The sequence below is a fragment of the Perkinsus marinus genome (assembly GCF_000006405.1).
Source record: "Perkinsus marinus ATCC 50983 genomic scaffold scf_1104296943978, whole genome shotgun sequence".
In the NCBI taxonomy this organism is placed as follows: Eukaryota; Perkinsozoa; order Perkinsida; family Perkinsidae; genus Perkinsus; species Perkinsus marinus.
Genome location: NW_003211622.1, coordinates 31,887 through 50,847, shown reverse-complemented (window position 1 = coordinate 50,847; position 18,961 = coordinate 31,887). Strand labels below are relative to the sequence as shown.

The 18,961-nt window shown below is 45.3% G+C and overlaps 6 protein-coding genes across 6 annotated transcripts in view; 5 read left to right on the top strand and 1 right to left on the bottom strand.

The window, feature by feature from the left end:
- Nucleotides 1-137, bottom strand: part of Pmar_PMAR025334 (MAPK2, putative) — a gene marked incomplete at both ends in the record, with an annotated part of 2,521 nt that extends 2,384 nt beyond the window's left edge. The window contains one exon of the mRNA XM_002780860.1: nucleotides 111-137. Within this exon, the coding sequence (XP_002780906.1) occupies nucleotides 111-137 (27 nt within the window). The remainder of the gene's footprint in view (nucleotides 1-110) is intronic.
- A 1,124-nt stretch (nucleotides 138-1,261) lies between these two features.
- Nucleotides 1,262-2,178, top strand: Pmar_PMAR025333 (hypothetical protein; the record flags this gene model as incomplete). Its single annotated transcript, XM_002780859.1, has 4 exons — nucleotides 1,262-1,360; nucleotides 1,407-1,493; nucleotides 1,720-1,822; nucleotides 2,018-2,178. 4 exons carry the CDS (start codon nucleotides 1,262-1,264, stop codon nucleotides 2,176-2,178), a joined length of 450 nt encoding a protein of 149 aa, XP_002780905.1.
- A 194-nt stretch (nucleotides 2,179-2,372) lies between these two features.
- Pmar_PMAR025332 (hypothetical protein) lies at nucleotides 2,373-3,389 on the top strand (the record flags this gene model as incomplete). The annotated part of the gene is made up of 1 exon (XM_002780858.1): nucleotides 2,373-3,389. The coding sequence occupies one exon, from the start codon at nucleotides 2,373-2,375 to the stop codon at nucleotides 3,387-3,389; it is 1,017 nt and encodes a 338-aa protein (XP_002780904.1).
- Nucleotides 3,390-4,397: 1,008 nt separating this feature from the next.
- Pmar_PMAR025331 (hypothetical protein) lies at nucleotides 4,398-4,709 on the top strand (the record flags this gene model as incomplete). Its single annotated transcript, XM_002780857.1, has 2 exons — nucleotides 4,398-4,552; nucleotides 4,601-4,709. Coding segments are annotated over 2 exons (264 nt in total), but the record flags the coding sequence as incomplete, so codon positions are not given.
- Nucleotides 4,710-4,948: 239 nt separating this feature from the next.
- On the top strand, nucleotides 4,949-9,805 carry Pmar_PMAR025330 (hypothetical protein; the record flags this gene model as incomplete). The annotated part of the gene is made up of 23 exons (XM_002780856.1): nucleotides 4,949-5,039; nucleotides 5,083-5,176; nucleotides 5,223-5,373; nucleotides 5,418-5,638; nucleotides 5,680-5,744; nucleotides 5,787-5,899; nucleotides 6,162-6,257; nucleotides 6,303-6,429; nucleotides 6,780-6,843; nucleotides 6,893-6,956; nucleotides 7,000-7,119; nucleotides 7,439-7,521; nucleotides 7,564-7,677; nucleotides 7,724-7,787; nucleotides 7,896-7,969; nucleotides 8,197-8,295; nucleotides 8,343-8,403; nucleotides 8,823-8,912; nucleotides 9,313-9,351; nucleotides 9,396-9,486; nucleotides 9,536-9,600; nucleotides 9,647-9,688; nucleotides 9,731-9,805. The coding sequence occupies 23 exons, from the start codon at nucleotides 4,949-4,951 to the stop codon at nucleotides 9,803-9,805; spliced, it is 2,103 nt and encodes a 700-aa protein (XP_002780902.1).
- A 7,817-nt stretch (nucleotides 9,806-17,622) lies between these two features.
- Nucleotides 17,623-18,961, top strand: part of Pmar_PMAR025329 (hypothetical protein) — a gene marked incomplete at both ends in the record, with an annotated part of 3,490 nt that continues 2,151 nt past the window's right edge. The window contains 4 exons of the mRNA XM_002780855.1: nucleotides 17,623-17,738; nucleotides 17,861-17,931; nucleotides 18,451-18,575; nucleotides 18,739-18,812. Coding sequence (XP_002780901.1) covers nucleotides 17,623-17,738; nucleotides 17,861-17,931; nucleotides 18,451-18,575; nucleotides 18,739-18,812 — 386 coding nt within the window. The remainder of the gene's footprint in view (nucleotides 17,739-17,860; nucleotides 17,932-18,450; nucleotides 18,576-18,738; nucleotides 18,813-18,961) is intronic.

Sequence of the window (18,961 nt, the reverse complement as noted above, 5' to 3'; positions counted from 1 at the left end):
CCGTATCTTGGACAAGTTGTCAGTTATCCAGAATGGTCAATAGTCCAACTCGAGTTCTGAAGACCCCAAGGCCTTCAGACACTTATAAGCCGACTCCTCCTAACTATCACTCTGATGTTAGGCCTTCTCCCCCACATGTGATGAAATATAATTGTAGCTGGTAAAGTTGCATAAACTTTTCGCTTCAGAATCCCGGCAAGAGGAACGTCAAAATAACGGCGATTCCCGAGGGCCAAGCCTTACAAGCTTCAGAACGACTCCGACTCTGCGGAGTGAGTTTTACTCGGTGGTCTGATTTCAGCAGTGTGAAAATTTTTTTCCGATTTCTTCGATTTTTTTATGAAATTTCATACACGAATCCGTAGAGTAGACATATGCGAAAACCACCGCTAATTTCTCAGGTTTTCCTCAGAATTTATATATTATCACCAACAAATTTGTTATTTATTCCCAAACTGCATTTCAGATTTCCTGTCCCGACGAAATTCGTTTTCTTCCTACTACATGGGATGTTGGTGAAGAAGTGACAGTAACATTTCCCATCAGAAACGATTGGCTCGTTCCTGTCACTATTAAGTATGAAAGATATTTTTCCTGCCCGAATGGTATGTCTCAAAATAGGTACACTTTGCCGCGATCGCGATTTCTATCACTACCTTACCCGAAGCCGATCAAGATTCCCCCGGGTTTAACCGAGAAAATTCCTGTCACCTTTAAGTGAGTTTTAGGTCAAAAGTCTGTGTGGGAAAATATACTCATGAAAATTCTGAAGAATTTTTCATAAAATTCTCTTCGGTTTCCCCCACGCCAATTTGTCACTAAACTTCTAGTGAGGAAACTCCTAAGCTCAGCTGAGGAGTGCCAACACTAATAAATATTCTCCCCAGGCCGACAGCCTACGAGCCCTTACTAGATGAGATTGTCGTTCACGTGAAGACCCCAGCAGTCGCAGATGTTCCTCCAGCGGTCCTAATGTATATCTTATCGTCAGCAACCTAAGATATTCTTCTTGCTTCAGTCGTATTCGAGCTGAGGTTAACACACTTTCGATCAGCCATAAGATCCCCAACGCGACTGTTGATTTTGGTATCGTTCCCGCTGGTGAAACCAGAACTAAGATCATACATCTTTACAACACTGGTCATGTGCATGCGTGCAAGATTCATACCACTCTTTCGTCAACTCGTCAGGTTCACGTCCAGCGCGTATAACGTGGAAGCTCTTGAAGCCATTCTCCCTAGATCCTGACGCCTCTCCAGAGATGATTCCTGTTGGTGGTTCAGCCGAGTATATTCTGAGGATCTTCCCTGAAACCGGGCAGACCATCGATGGTCTAGTCGTGGCTACAGCGACTGCCGGGGTAAAGAAATACCCCGACTGGGATTCGAACCTGGGTCTTCTGTCAGCCTTCCATCGATGATCTGTCCAGGCTTGGTGTTGGCGATGAGAATAACCACCATATGCTGCACGAGTCTCAGGAGATTCCTCTACGGGTAAGAGTATCAACTTTCCGAATGTTAATGCAACTTTCTCATGTATAGAAGAATTTCCCGGATTTCAGTTTATGCAACTTTCCCATGTATAAAAGAATTTCCCGGATTTCAGTTTATGCAACTTTCCCATGTATAAAAGAATTTCCCGGATTTTAGTTTATGCAACCTTCCCATGTATAAAAGAACTTTTTCCGAATTGCGTTCTCCAACTCCCACGTTTTCGCAGGTGTACGGGATTGCCAAAGTTCCTCATCTTCTTTTCACCAAGGAGGACTCAACAGACCAGAGGGTCCTTACTACTGAGGACGGCCATGTGCGCATCGATTTCGGTACGTATAGTACAGTGTGGGAATATGAATGCACATTTTTCGGTGACAATATGACAATTCTGAGGAAAATCTGGAAAAATAGTGTTGGTTTTCGCATACTTCTACCCTAGATCGTGTGTGAATTTTCGTAAAAAAATCTGAGGAAATCAAATATATATTGCTACACTGGTATATTGGTCTACAACGTGACTTCAGGCTCCTGTTCGCCGGGAATAACACATTCAGTAGAAGTAAACGTCACAAATGCGACTCCTGTTAGTACTTCCTTCTTCGCTAAACCTATTGTTAAGGTGGGCAGTGTGGGATTTCACAGAAGTAGATTCACCCTCAGGCAAGTCCGTTCGACATTAGACTGATTAACGGTTTATCAGTCGACGCGTCGAACCCCTGTTCGATCGGGCCGTTGCAATCGATTTCTCTCTTGGTTTCGTACAAGTCTTCGACCGTCCTTGAGGAAATCTCAGCCGATTTTGAAATTTCCACTGTGGGGTTGTTGAAAAATGTGTTGGTTGTATCCGCAACCGCTCGCTGCGACGCGATACCGATCAAAATGAGCGCTAAGAGTCTCACTTTCGAAGAAGTGGAAGTTGGCACCCGCTGTACTAAGGTTTTCCACATTATTAACTACAGCCCTGACGTGACAACCCAGTATCAAGTCGTCCAGACGAGATGCAACGACGTCGGTGAAGGCGTCGCGTATTCGGTGCTAGAGCTCGATAATCACTGTGGCGTTATCGAGCCTAGGTCTACTGCTACTGTTGTCGTGACCGCGCGCCCTGAAATCCCCTATAATCACTACCGGCGACTTTGGGTACTCGTGAGGCATGCTGCGGAGCCTCTCTATGTTGACTGTATCGTTAACAGCTTCAACGCGGACCACCACCCGATGAAACTAACGTACGCCCATGTTAAGCTGTGGCGCGCTATAACAAGCGCGGATCTCAGCAGCTTTCCTCCGCCCAACTCCAATGACAACAAGCTCCCTCCTAGTGTGGCTCTCGATGATTCCGAAGGGCCTTCGAACGGTTGGGAGGAACTTGTGAAAGCTACTGGTCTTGTCTCTGAGAGGGCGGTTACCTTCGGAGCTTGTTCGCCAGCTAACGGTCCGTACCTGAGGAAAATATCCGTGAACAATCCCAGCCCGGGAAGGGTTATGGTGTACTGGCCGAGTCGAAACGCAACATGCAAGCCAGCTTTTGAGATCCGTCCGGGATCTGGAGAGATCCCCGGTTCGAATACCAGGGAGTTCACAATTGAATACCACCCTCCAACTGAAGGGGACTGCCGCTACACGGTCGCTTCCATGGACTGCGTAATGGTGCCTAAAGAGAACAGGTCAGCGAATTACGAGAGTCTCGAGCGGAACTTTTCCTGTAGGAGCTACCGATTTGGTGATGCTGCGATGCTCGTCCCACCGCATACGTCAACCATCGTTGCTACAGCTCATTCTTGGCCGTCGGAGAGACATGCTGAACCTAAAGTGACGGTCAACTCGGCCACGAAAGAATCGACTAGCGTACGGTTCAGAGGTGTAACTCCAGGGCAAACAGATGCGCAGGTTAGTTAGATAGAAGCACCGCTCCGCTGTAGACCTCCAACAGGTGATAGTTTTGCACAACAGTAGCGACATCGTGATTGGATATTGTGCTGAGTGGTTCCCTCATCTCGGACATGAGTCAACTCTGGATGCTTTCCAATGCTTCCCTCCAATCGGGTGAGGGATGAAACTCTCCGGTCGATGGCACAGCCACCCGTTAGAGCCATCGAACCGCGCGGGTTCGCTTTGGTAGCGGTTTTGTATCACCCTCGTGTCACCACTGCATCAACAGAGGAGGCGGTGGACCACTCGGGATACTTCAAATTCCTCTTGAATGACATACGCGAGTCGGCCGCTACTGTCCATGTCCAAGGCAAATGCTGGATCAGCTCTCCCCTCAAAATCGGATCAGATAATCAGGTGGGAGCACAGATTTTCGAACGAAGGTTATTTAGTGGCGCGGTGACGATTCTTCGGCCACAGGTTGTCACATTTCCTCCCACCGTCACTGGAACAGTCACTTCAGTGAGCACAGAAATCACTAATCTTTCCGGTGTATCGCTCAAGTGGAAACTGGATATCCCCGAACAAGGGAGAAGTCTTTTCTCTCTCCCGATCACATACGGGGAGCTCCCAGCCTTTGGGACCACCAACGCGTTGATGACTTATCATCCATCAGTCATCCCACCAACGCACGAGGTCGATACCACCTGGATCACGGCCACGACTGTTCCGCTGTGAGTACCGGTGACAACCTGCTACCACCTCGGGAGAGGTGAATCTCTTCCCGTGTCAGATCCGGTGGCAAGGAGTGGACCACTCGTGTCAAACTGATTGGGTTCAGTCAAGAGCCTCAACTCCGTTGTGAGCCTCCTGTTATCGACTTGGGACCGATACCGACCCTGTGTCGGGTCAGCGCACCTGTTAGAGTGAGGTTCGCGTATCTTAGCTTGACGTTGCCATGATACGAATCAGGTCAGCAACCTCTCTAGCGTTGAGATTTATTATCTCACTCGGGTTGATTTATTGTCGTACCAGCCCTTGAAAGGAGACCCGCACCCGCCTCCTGATGCCGACCTTTCGACGGCTTGTACGGTTCGGGATGACGATCTAAGAGGAATGCTCGCGCCCGGTGCTGCTGAGGCTGTGGTTTTCTCCGTGAATATGACATTCAGAGGAAAATATCAATTCCGGTACGAGAATTGCTCTGCCGACCGTCACTGATCCTCCCTTGATGTTAGTCTGGAAATCCTCCCGCTTTCGGCGCCCTCCGAGATGACCCCGACATCATCAAATCTCGGTGGAGGTCCTCTGGCCAGCGTCATTATCATTGCTGACTGCCAATCACCCGTGGTATGACGGGTGACCTGATCTGATAGTGCGAGGGTGATGTTGGAAGGTTCAAATACGAGACCTAAGAGTAGTCAGCGACAACCTTCATGATGTTAACGAACACGAGGACAACTGTGTCCATGGTGAGCTCTCGGATGAAGAGTTACAAAATCCTACCGAAGCTGAACCCCTTCTCTACAGTGGACTTGGATGCAACTTCAGGGCCGGCAAGACCGTTGTCAGCACTGTGGCAGTATATGATGATTGATGAGATCAACTCGGCTCTGAGGAGTCCTATCACTGACACTGAGAAAGACCTCATGATAAAGGACGCTGGATGGGGGATAGGTCAACCGTCTTGATAAGGGGAGTATTTCCATGATTCGCACAGGCCCTGACAAAACGGAAGAACTTTTCGATCGGTTGGAAGATACTTCCACTCTGAATCTCGCGACAGCATCCGTTGGTTCCTCAACTGTGACCATGTGATCATGCGACAGCAGTAAAGTCGGTTCTCCATTGTGCTCAAAGATACGCTGCTGTCACCAACACCTCGGACGTTTCTGCTAAGTTGAAGATTATCACGCCTGAGGACGTCCATCTCAAAGGCTCAAGCATTCCTCTGTGGGCATATGGTCATCTCGAGGGTCAGGATATGGAGGAAGCACGACATCACCAATGGGTAGCAAGTGTGATATCTTGCTATCTTGCGATTCCTCAACGCAGGTGATGGAAGAACACCTTATCGATGTACGGCCTCGTCGGAGTGTCATTGAACCCGGCAAAAGCGTCCATCTGAAATTCACATATCGGTTCGCGTATGTCGGAACGCACGTCATCCCTGTTGTACTTCAACTCGAACACGGCAAGCTTTTGCGACTCTTCTTAACGGGAACTACATTGCCGAGGGGAGTTCCGAAACTCAGCGTTAGACAGGATAACATAAAGTAAGGCAAGGCTGGCGTTCACTAGGGAGCACATGCCTCAGTCTCGTACCAGTGCCGATCGGTCGAGGCACATGCCTGCAAACAGTTGAGCTTTCGAACATCGGAGGTGATGTAGGAGACACTGTTGCGGCTGGGAAGGGATCGTCAGGTTCACCGGCGACTTGGCGGATCCGCTCGAATTGCATCGAAGAGTTCAACAAGACCAATTATAATTTCAAAGTCCTCGAGATTCGTCCGTCCTCGGGTGTACTCAAGCCGAATGTGAGCTGATGACCTATGATAGGCTCACTGTTATTGCTACTATAGGCAAGCACCTATTTGGACATCCTCTTCTGCCCGCTGGAAGCTATAGAGTATCATGCTCAGGTATATTGGTAGAATAGTGCTAGTGGAGAATAAACGCTTAGTCAATTTTGAAAGGGTATCGGTTATCTCTGCTGATTTTATGTGGCCACTACTCCTGTTACCAACCTAGATTTTTTTATGGAATGATAATTGAAATAATCAACTACCTTAATGATAGGTTTTCATAGAATTAGTAGAAGATACCCCAGAAGCTGTACTCGTCAAGGAAGAGCTTGCTTTTACTCTCGTTATGTCGGCCTTTGACCCGCGACAGGTGAGATCTCAGCAGTGATGGTATATGAACTTGCAATTTTTCCAGAGAAGTTCTCTTACATCGTCAAGTAGTGTTTTCTCCCCTTCCCTCCCACTGCAAGCCTGCAGTTGTGTTCTTACGCATGGGGCGGCTCTTTCGGTAGAGCATCTCGACTTTGGCCATGTCAAAGCGGGTGAGTTGCCTCCTCATAATTTATTACGCAGTTATTCATATCTATAGATATTCATCGGAGTCTCACCCGTGATATGAAAAACATATTCCACATTTCACATTTCGTATTTATCGGTCACGGAAAAATATACGTCTTACGATTTATATAGAGTGTTATACCACTTCACGTTGAACGAGTGAAACTCCAACATCGATATTGTTAATCTAGTACGCTCGAGTTCCACCCGTATTGTAATACTCGGGGAAAACGTGATATTCGCGCTATGTAGTAGTCGTGAAATATATTCTTCATATCTCGGATGAAACTACATTGTGCACAAGAGCGTATAATAGTGGGGCTAATTTCCGTAGGTGCGACTGTCCATCGTATAACAGTACTGGTGAACTACACCGAGGATATGGTCATGCACTACAGGTGACAGGGACGAGCACCAACCACTACGTCGCAGTTGACCTCATGTTAGGTGGGATCTTCGCGGTTTGCTGCAACCTGATGGCGGGTCCAGCAGGATGGTCGTCCAGCCAGAAGTGATCAGTGTGTGAGTAGAAGTTGATCGGATGCTCTTCTTAGGAGGGTGTGATCGCGCCCAAGAGCAGCCAGATCGTGGTCTTTACGTTGGGTCGAGTTGATGCTGAAAATGATGATAATGAAGTTGCTATGATAGCGATAGATGGGGAGGTTGAGTGCTCGGTGGGTGATAATAAATGACATGTGTGGGAATCGAACTCGGGTTATTGATATGAATATGTATCACCACTATACAGTGTTGGAATATGTGTTTGCTTTTCTCAGCTGGGCTTGGGAGTCTCCTTGCTAATTATGAGAGTTTACGCACGAATTCGGGTAGAAGTGTGCAGGAAGAAAATAGGAATTTCCTGCAATTTTTATGATGTTATCAACAGATGTAGTTGACCAAGTGAATATTTTCCCACCCACCGGTCGAGAACTCAGGAGCCAATTTAACGGGATCAATCTGTGTAGCAAATTCATTGCGATTTTCATATTCTAGATAGTGTCCTGGACGCCCGTTGATGAGATGAACGATAACAATTTGATGAGTTACAGTGATGACCCGACTGCTGATCAGTACGTGTAGGAAGAGGAGGAGGTCTCTCCTGCGATATCGATGATCAGATCTGAGGAGATTATTGTAGAGCACAAGGATCATCGTCACGAGCCTGCTTTTTCCATGAGAGATCCCTTTAGACCAAAGCATGTCTCTGTTGTTAATCGTCTAACTGTATCAAGGTAGGTTTACAGAGGTCCCGGGTTCGATCCCTTGCACCGGCAACAGGTATCGACACCTTGCCTCTACAATAGGGGGGCAGAAGTATTTGAATGAGAATCTTGGAAGATCAGTGATGTTATCGGTGGATTTGCCGTCAGAAGCCCGAGTGGACGATTTGCATCAGAGTCTGGTGGGATTTCGAAAAATGCGAAACGTGAAACGCTTCGCTCCGCTGTAGGTCCAATCGATGCTGCAGAACTCCGACTCGAGAGATAGAGAATCTATTGCGAGGAACGCCACCCGAGAGGACGGGTAAATATCGCTCGCCCGTGAGACTTTTCACTACTGTGGTGATGACCGACTAGGCCTATGGAAGCCGCGAATCATCCAGGAACCTATAATGGTTGAATTTCCCACATGGCAAGGAACACATTCTTCAATCAGTTCCCCATGTAGATGTGATCACATTGGGAACATTTTTCTCACTGTTATCAGACTCTTTCTCAAATTCGAGTGAGTCGCTGTATGGTTGTGCTCAGAAAAGACAGCATTGATAAAGTGGAGGGCTTCTGTATCGATGGGAAGCCCAGTCGCTGTCCTCTTCATGTTAGGATCACTGTAAGACCGTCTGTCGAGAGGTAGCAGGATCGTATGCAAGAGTAGGGTTGACGGGTAACTGAGTCAGGTTGTATGAGAAGTCAAAGGTCAGCACTACTCCTTTTATTGCATCAAACGAGGCTGAGCAGGTGAGTAGGATTGTAAGGCTTTATCTCACTGACAGCGACTCCCTGTCCCGTTTGCGGTACAGCTGCGCTTGAGCTAAGATGTGCTAGATATTCCTATATTCTGTACACAGTCCACTCGATTCGAGAGATGAATAACATATCACGTTATTTAGAGTATCGCAGATCAGTGACACGAAGCCTTATAGGATCGATAGGAAACGCTTTATTGCAGTTTGTGAGAGAATAACGAGTGGAATTACCTCGGGACTTCGGGATTACTTCAAAGTGTTATCATAGATCATCCAGCACCTCCTACGAGATGTATTTGCTGATGAAAGTCTATCTGAGCTCATCAAGGGGGGAATAAGCACTCAGTCAATTTCACCACTACTCCATGTAGCGTTTCAATTGGGTACGGGTATGCATAGCGTGCATCGCAGGAACCATCATCGCCGAGACCTGCAGCGCCTAGGACTGCTGATGACGTATTGTGGAACGTTCCGCATTGGGAGATAACTCCAGAAGGAACGGTAAGGATTTTACCAATTATCATTGATATTACATATTGGAGTTTCACACGGACAGTGAAAAAGATATTTCACAATTCACTCGGCGGGAAACTATTGTGTCAATCGATCTCGGAAACATGCACGTTCTATAAAAGTATGGAGTATTACTTCACTCCACGTTAGACTGGTGAAACTCCATTATTATGAATTTTATTGTTATTCTCGTGATAGTATTTGTTGTTATTATATGAGGTGAAATTACATATACTATTTCGCTTAACATACCTAGGGGCATCTATTTCAATACTACATGTTATCCTCGTGACATTCGTAAATATCAGTTTTTTATCAAGTATTGTTACCGAATTCTCCTATATATATTTCTATCTGATTCACGTAGTTGAGGAGTTACATTTCTCAGCTGATCGCATCGCTCGAGGACAACGCTGGGCAGATTGAGGTAAGCTGTCGAATACGGCGAGAATAGTTGTTGTGGGGATGTAGGAGGTGGACAGCGAAGTTGAAAGCCTTATTCGCGATGCTCGCGGTGTAACCACTTCCAACCACGCCAGCATGTTGTTGGTTGGTACCACTGGTACGCAATCTTGTTTTATGGCATTTGGGAAAATCTTTTATTTCTATAGGTTGGGAGAACGCGAGTGAAAAGCTCTCGAGGAATATATCTGAACGTGAATCTAAGGAGAAAAAGGTATATTTTTCGGGCGAGCGAGAATGTAGCTAGTTCTGATTATCAGATGATCAGAGGAGAATGTGGAGCTTTGAGAGACCTATCGAGAGTGAGTTAATGAGCCGACAGAGAGTTTGATGGAATTGGTCAGATCGCGAATGAGACGCTGAAGGACGCGGTGTTGACGGCTATTGAAGAAATGCTAGGAGAAGCGACATCTCTGTGATGTCATCGCATGCTCTTGTGAACTACTTCTCGTTATCATGCGATGTTGAGTTCGAAGTTTGACTCGATGTGAAATACGACTGTTCATCGCGACACTTTCTTGTGGAGCTTCCTGGTTGTGCTCCTTGCAAACCGGTGTACGTTCCGGACGAGCATACGAGTTATGTGGATAGATCTACCAATAGACGGGTCTCTTATTATCGACTAGAGAGTGGAGACGAACGAAGTGCTAGCTGGCAGATCGAAAACACCATCAGAGACTCTCGCACACGATGTTGAGATATAGGTCCACTACTCCCAGCTGAGCTCACGAATTTCCTCACTAATTATGGGGATCTGTAGATTAATTTGGGTAGGCATGTACAGGAACTAACGAGAATTTCCCTAGAATTGCTCAGAATTTTCACATTATCACCAACACATGTAGTTTACCATGTGCATTTTCCCCCAGACAGAATGATCGATATTGGGCTCATCACCCAACAAAAGTCGTACCGCAGGGCTCAGTGAGCCCTGCGTAGGCGCACAATGCGTGAGCCCGGCGTTATTGTGCAAGCGTGCAGGCTGGCTCAGTGTTGCAGATCAGAGATGAGAGGCGACGCACTCGTAGAAGGCAAAATACGATCGGCTGCTGATGAGGGTGTATTCTATGCAGAGAGTAGAACCAACTGTATATAGCTATATCAGCGACTTCAGCAAGATTGAGTGTCCAATAGCAACATCAGCTTAGTGTTATGTGGACTTCTCGCGTGATCTGTCTTCACGTTTTACGTATGTGTATTGTGCTCCTGTAGCTCCCTCCAGCTCATACTCTGACTGGAGTGACTCAGGCGAGCTCAATGACCTCGGCGATGACATTGATAGTTGTTGCGATACTTAGGTAAGGTTATACGAAGCGTTATACCTCGCTCTATGAAAAGGAGAAGAAGCTATGTGTTTGCGTGCCGCATGGTGCGTGTCTCTGCACGCATGACCAAAACAAGGCTTGGTGGTATCATCAAACTGAGTATACAGCTTAGGTGAGCTGGGATAATACACAGCAGCACATAGTAGTGTTGAACGACACGGTACAGCTCCTTCTAGTACAATTGTCCAAAACAAAGCCTAGACTGATTTTATAGTATTTGCATACTAGAGATGGAACTGGTCGGTGCGTTCGACTATCCGTACGGCTAAGCTGATGAGCTATGGATTGTATTGCAATGACTGAGCTGGTTCTAGCGTTCAGCATTGTCCAAATCACTTTTCCAATCATGGCTGCATTCTACCTGATGTTGGTCTGTCTGCTCAACCTCATCCTCACTCTTCAAGCTGAGGGTATCCCTGCGCACTTTCGTGCGCTGTCGAATACCCCCTGCCGCCCGGAAAATCTGTATTGTAAAGGAGGTTGCCAAAAAGGATGCCACTGCGTAGCCCCTACTCCTTTTGAGCGTTGTATCTGTAAGTGCTAGTCCCTATAGGGAGATGAGCCTCGACAAGTTCAATGATGAAAGTACTTACTAGCGCTGAGTACATATTTTTCATAACTTTCCGAGATGTTATTATCCTGGTGGATGCAGTGAATTGTCTTTGCTGATTAATAACATCAACGGGTCTTAACAAAACATTATGCTGTAATTATTGATATCACTTTTTCACATTGTCATCCTAGGTAGGCATGTTGTGTTATGTTTAATGACTACGTAAGCGATGTGACGACACCGAGCAATCCTTACATTGTAAAGGAGTCGCGTCACTATTGTTAGTGATTTGCCCAGTGAGATAACACTACAGTCGATATAATTGCAGAAGAGTGCCTTACAAGGCTTGATCATACCTGAAGATATTTCCCGGTGGCGAAGACCATCCTCACTCGCCCTAGACCCTCACAGTGCCCTTCCCACTCGCGTGAAAGTTTGTGAGGTTTCCCGCACAGAGCTCGCTCTCCGTTCACCTAGCCGGCATAGACTATCTTCATCGTAAGCTTAGCTAGAGGGATCCACCGGCCTAGAGAGACACATTGTGTTCTACGGGGGACTGTAATTTCTGTCACTAACCTGATCACTCGTTGAGTCATTCGTTCCGTTGACATTAATTTATAACACTCAATAAAAAAGCTTGCCTGGATTCATCCCTCTCGGAGTAAAATACATCGGTGCTAGTCTCACTAAGCCTGTTTTCGGCGTTGGACTTTAAACTCATACGCACATACCCGTTGAGTTGTTCGACATCACGGATTCCGTTGACATTAACTTACAAGACTCAATAGACTTGCCTGAATTCATCCCTATTGGAGTGAAATGCATCGGTGATAGTCTGACGGTTTTCGGCGTTGGACTTGTCAAACCCGGGTTGTCAACCCGACGAAAATCTGTTGTACCGTAGTCGGTTCAGCTGTTATAAATTTTACTCGATGAGTAAGTCAATGAATGGCAACACAACCATGCGTTCACACGAAAATTCGGCAACTGGTACTGCTCCCAAGGCCAAGTCAGACTCCTATATGGAACAATATCAAACTTTCAATCAAGTATGTGTTGGGATATATGTTCGCTTATCTCAGATGAGCTTGGGAGTTCTCTCACTAATTTAAGAAATTTGCATACGAATTTTTGTAGAAATGTGCGGAAATCAAGGAAAATTTCCCAAAATTTCCTCACATTTTCTAACCTGTGGTTAATCATGTGAAAATATTCCCACGAGCACGTCGTGCTAATATTCACCTTGTAGGATGGGAGAGGCTGTCTACTATCAGAGCTTGGCAACTTGCTACGACTATGTGGCTTCAGCCCTACTAATGCGATGTTGCACTCATTTGAGGTGCGTAAATGGGGTCAGTCATTGAAATAACATTACAATGTTAATAACATTACATTGTTCGAAACATAGTGTTTGCTATGGAGGATCGAGAGAGCGATGATGAGACATGATCGGAATCTTGCAAGGTGGTTGTTCAGTGTATATTTCAGTCCATTGCCGTGTGGAAAAATATGCACATGGTCAACTACATGCGTAGATGACAATATAGAAATTCTGAGGAAATTCTCATTGGCATGTGAACCTTTCTACCCTAATTTATATATGAACTTGTACAATTAGTGAGGGAACCACTCAATTCAGCTGAGGGAAGCGAACAAAAAATATGCACATGGTCAACCACATGCGTAGGTGTCATCTCTGTTTGAAGTTTTGAGGAAATTTTCATTGGTTTCTGTAAACTTCTACCCGAGTTCGTATGAAAACTTACATTATCAGTGAATAACATTCAGTGAACATAAACTCCTCCAACATTAGTTTATTGTATCAGACTGGAGTTAGAGAAGTGAACAAAGAGGACCCTCGAGTGTCGCCGCAACAGTTCCTTGAGATGTGCAGTAAATGTGCTGAACAATTACGATTGAACACTCCACTTGATTTGATGAGTTTCTTCACCCCGATGGACCCGGAAAATACTGGCCTAGTTAGCATTAAAGCATTTCGGTAAGATTCATGTAAGTGGAAACCCATTGAGACAGTGTTGTTCACTTTCCTCAACTGAGCTTAAGAGTTTCTCACTAATCATAGGAGTTTATATACGAGAAGTATACAGAAACTAACAAAAATCTTACAAAATTTCTTCAGAGTTTTCATATTGTCACCGACACAGTGGTTGACCATGTGCAAATTTCTACACACTGGGGACAGTGTTGAAGGAATACATGCTCGCTTTCCTCAGCTGAGCTTGAGAGTTTACTCACTAATTATAAAAGTGTACCTACGAATTCGGCTACAAGTGTACAGAAACCACTGAGGATTTCGTCAAATTTCCTCAGCACTTGAACTTAGTCATCAACACATGTGGTTGACTCACGTTGGGCTGGTACGACACCATCTTTGTTATATCTACCTGGAGGAATGCTTCAGAAATCTGCCTGGTTATACTCAATCGATTTTCATTGTGAATCGAACCGTTATACAAAGTAGTATTTTCAACTTAACCTTCAATTTTTGAAAGTTCGAATACCAGCATGATAACAATATGAACTGCTTCACAACGTTCCGAAATCGGTAGTCGTATTCTCGGAGTGAAGAAAGCCATCTCGAGAAATTAGATATGCATAACGGCTTCGCTTCCTTCACCCGAGAGAGACAGGTTGAACCTATTTCAAAAATCTCTTCAAAGAAGGATTCATTAGCCTTTTACGCGTGAGACCGCAAAATTCGATATGAACCACTTAAAAGATGTGTTCTTTGAACCATCAAATTCTTGACCTTCAAGAACCCTTCGCAAAAGAGCTATTCATTAAGGAAGCCTTCCTGCAACAACTCTGTTTTTACACGGGAGATGATGCACTAGCATTTTATGAATCGTTGAGAATTGCTGTTCGCGACCGGTGAATAGTGTTTCCCTCAGAGCAGTGATGGAGAACGCCGGAGAGCCCTTCAGTCGGGAAGAAGTCGACATATTCGTACGAGACTTCTCATCCGATGGTCTCGTGCTTGACTACGAGTCCATGGTTGATACGTAAGGCGTTCTGTTCAGTGTTGGAGGAGGAGGAATATATGTTTGCTTTCCTCAGCTCAGTTGAGGAATTCCCTAGAAGTCTACACACGAATTCGAATACAGAACTCAATACAAGTTCCCTGAAAATTTCATCAGAAATTTCATATCGTCATCGAACATGTGCATATTTTCCCACACCGACTCTCTCTTTGTTAGAATATTCCAGAAGCCCTGAAGGAACTATGATCACGGACGCATGCATGTCGCGCTGTTGATATCCATCATATGATTTGATGGGCATTTTTCCAAGTTTTATTATCATGTTGTTGTTTCGTTCATGCTAGAGCGTGTTATTGGATTCTCCTCTTCAAGTGAAAATTTAATATTTTACGTCATTTAAGTTTCACCAAGATATGATACTTACAATAGAGTCTCACCGATGGTATGGAAAACACTAGTGAGAAACATATTTCACGACTACCGCATATCACCGCGAGTATCGCGTTTTTCACAGAGTTAAAAAGGGTGAAACTCCAATGCATTTGAAGCTGAAATTTGACCCAGGATGTGCAATCATAGACTCAAGTGAAACGATGATAATCGTGATCGTTGCTCGTATAAAGACGTAAATGGTAACTCTGGGACGATTAAGCTGGAGCTTGTCGCAAAAAAAGACAGATGAAGTTAGCAGTGCTAACGAGTTCAATAATGGAGTTTCACCCGTGAAATGAAAAACATATTTCGCAACTACTGCATAGCGCGAATATCGGGTTCATCACAGAGTATTACGCCACTCTACGTAACGGGTGAAACTCCGATGTAAACTTGATAAATTCGAAGTTCACCACGATGATGTTGAATTCGCTCAGCTGAAAGCCTGCCTAGTGATACAACCGCTAAGTATGGCAATTCTGAATTGAGACTCCCGTCAGGTGAACAGAAACTTCTCCAAAGGGGAACCTCATTAGTGAAAATCAACTGTGTGTGGGGTAATGACCATCTCGTTGACGATATTATTGCGAAGTCTGACCTGGTCGGCATTCACATACTCATTTCGACCGCGTATATGAACTCAGATCTTTTATATATGGGAAAGTTGCATAAACTGCAGCACTTTGAGAGTGTTAGTGATTTGCCCATTGAGATTAAACTACACTGGACACAACTGCAGGAGAGTGCCTTACAAGGCAGCAGTCTGGGTATACCTAATCGACGTAACTATCTTCATCATAAGCTCAGTTGAGCGGTTCTTCCACTCGAAAGACACATTGTGCACTACGGAAGATTGGGACAGTGACAATGATGCATCTCTCAAGAGGCTTAGATGAACCCTGATTCATATTACATTTAATGGGTCTTAAAGCGTTCGACACTATATTGGATTTCCCCTGAGTTGCCCACATGTTGTCCTTCTCAATATGCTGGACTCTGTTATTGAGAATCACCACAACCCTATCGCCTCGCTATGGAGGGCAATCCTGGCTCGATAGAGTTAGAGTAGTTGCCACACAAAGTCGAATTGAAGAGTAAGGCCAACAGAGGAATATATGTTTGCTTTATTCAGCTGAGCTCAGGAGTTTCCTCACTAGTTATATGAATTTTTGCAAACCAAATTTTCACACGTAGATGGTCATATCTATATTTTCCGATCTACTCAGTAGAGGAAACGATATAGATACATACGCGTCGTCCTTCGTTATGAAGAAGATCTATATATACGCACATGCGGAGAAGAAGAGATATACGTTGGTGAACTTGAAACATGCGTTCAGTGCCCAGTCCGGTGGGAAGTGGCTGCTGAGGAGCGATGAAATCTTCTGAGATCAGTTGCTATCACTCGCGTTATCTCGATCCGGGCATACACGAAGTGAAGTGTATATGTGATCGAAATGAAGTCTCGATGTGGAACTTCACAATGGATGATTTTGCTGATAAACTGAGGGCTGCCAGAAACCCTCATAAACTGGGTCAGTCTTGGAGAAATATATGTTCGCTTTCTTCAGCGGTTTCCCCACTGATTATAGGAGTTTATATACGAATTCGGGTAGAAATGTACAGAAGCCAACGAGAATTTCCCAAAATTTCGTCATCTCCGAGAACATTGTGATATCCGCAAGGCTAGATACAGTCTTCAAGGACGTTCGAGAGCCGACACTGCATGTTATGGAAAGCAACAACGCTACTCTGGAGCACTTGAATCGCGGGATCTGGTAGCAGCACTTTCCGCGATGAGGAATAGAAGGCTTTTTTACAGGACCGTAACTGGCCTGCCCGTGAATATCAAATGCTCGAATGCTACCAGAAATGATGATACTGCGAAAAAATTGATAAAAAAATTCGGAATTCTCGCGCCGCCGGTAAGAAGACACCAGATGGCACAGTACTGCACCGCAAGATACGATCGGATACCCTTTGGTGGGCTCTTCGAGCGTATACCTCTTTCGGGGTGGACGACAGTGTTGAATCGATGCTGGCACAGATGGCCACGGTGCAAGAGCCGGGACTACTCGTTTTAGTCATCCCGACGAGTGAGTTCCATCCGTTTTATGTGAGGTGGGCAAACGCGATATGAAGTGACTCCGTTTTACGTGTCTTAGCAAAGTGAAATGTGAAATGTCGTTTTTCACAAGTATTTTTCATATCACGGGTGGACCTCCTCAGGGATCATCCATCACCGAAGTGTCATTACTCCCGGATTCATCGATGAGGAGAATTTGATCAAGTACGGCCCTGCGAGTCCTAGATTGGGAATAGGCCCCAGAACTCAGACGCTGTTCGATCGACTTCTCCTCGAGTAAACTCATCACGGTAAAAGGAGGAAATGTGGTACTTGACGACATACAGTTAAAGAATCTCGACGACCGTGAGAGACCTCATTCGTATGAGTCTACGGCTATCCTCAGGAACGCGCACTGAGCCTAACGACTGCGATAAGAATGCTCTTGACCGCGTGATCGCTCAGATAGATGCGGTACAGCGAATAGTGTCTCTTCAATGTGGGCTCTCAGTTGTCGGCTTAGTAGATAAGAATAAAAATGCGAGAAGCCGGTCGACTGGAACATAGTTGTTCGGATCACACGAGAGAGTATCCTCATTCGGGAGGGGCAGGGAAATCAACAAGCTCGAGAATTGGTAGGCAGTGATTATGTAATGGCCTCTTATTTTCGATTCAGGTCTACTCAAACATCTTTCTTCTTATACCACACCAAAGGCAACGCGTCTATCATCAAAAGATAGGCCTCTCTGCACATTGTAATTCTTACGAGTCTGCTGACCAGCGGCACTTAATCAGATATCGATTGTGGAATGCCCGTCGGCTGCGTAACTTGGCTGCTCGTGCGCTATCTTATACGGCCATGGACGCCTTTGGAAAATGTTGGCATCTCGCTGAAGATCTGATTGTCCCTAAGCTGGTTGAAGTGAATACGGAGACGTCATTGTGTCGAAAGGATCCTTTCGTGGACCCCTCGGGGTGAGTGGTTGATGGAGTGGTATGCACATGGTCAATGACAATATGTGAATCCTTGTTGGCTTCCAAGTAGCTTTGGAGACTCCTGAGCTCAACTGAGGGGAGCGGGCTAATGCCCTGTGCAGTTACTATACCGATCCCTGCTGCAACGAGGCACTCCTCAATGAAAAGCCGTGCAGGCCTCATCGAGCTCTTGGTACGGCCGCAACACTGTCGAAAGTAACATCAACATTCATCGGAGTTTCACCCATGCTATGAAAAAAACAACACTAGTGAAAACTCGCGTGTGCGGTGAATAACGCTTAAAACACGTGATGTGTTTCACGAGAAGTGGAGTGATTTGTCCGGCGTAATTCGCGAAGTATTCTCAATTCACTTCATATCGCGTTTTTCACATGGAGTATCACGCCACTTCACGTAAAACTCCATTAAAACGTGGTATTTGCGCCTGGCAGTAGTCGTGGAATGTGTTTTTCACTAGTGTTTTTCATATCACGGGTGAAACTCCAATGCAGTGCGGTAAAACATGCACATTGTCAACCACATATGTTGGTGCCAATATGGAAATTTCGGGAAATACTCAACTACTTTTCTACTTTTTACTCGGATTTGTATATTATAACTTCTATAATTAGTGAGGAAACTTTTAAGCTCAGTTGAGGAAAGCATATATATTCTCACAATGAGTGTTTTCAGTAGGTCAACGTTTCCTTAGCCGCATTAGCTTGCCTCAAGGACGACTCCGGATCGGCCGAGTACGTCCGAAAGGCTCTACTGAGTGGCGGCGCAGTAGTCCATAGACAATTGCTCTCGGGAATTGGAGAAAATTGCGAAAGCCAGGTGAGAGAAAATAGAAACATGATCGACCACATATGGAAATTCTCATTGGTTTTCGTACATTTCTAGCCGGATTCATATGTGAACTTGTATAACTAGTGGGGAAATTCCCTAGCCCAGCTGAGGAAAGAGAACATATATTCTTCCTTGCTTTTTGTGTATGTAGATGGCTAGAAGCCTCCTCGCAGATGGGAGAGTACCTAGTTCGATCGAAACCTGTATGGAGGACGTCTATGGAGCGTAAGCATTCTCAGAATTCTGAAAAAAATCTATTTTTCGTTTTGCTATTTTGAAAAAGTGGAGTTTCACCCGTTTTACGTGAACTGGTGTAAAAGTAGGATATTCACACTACGTAGTAGTCGTGAAATATGCTTTTCACTAGTGTTTTT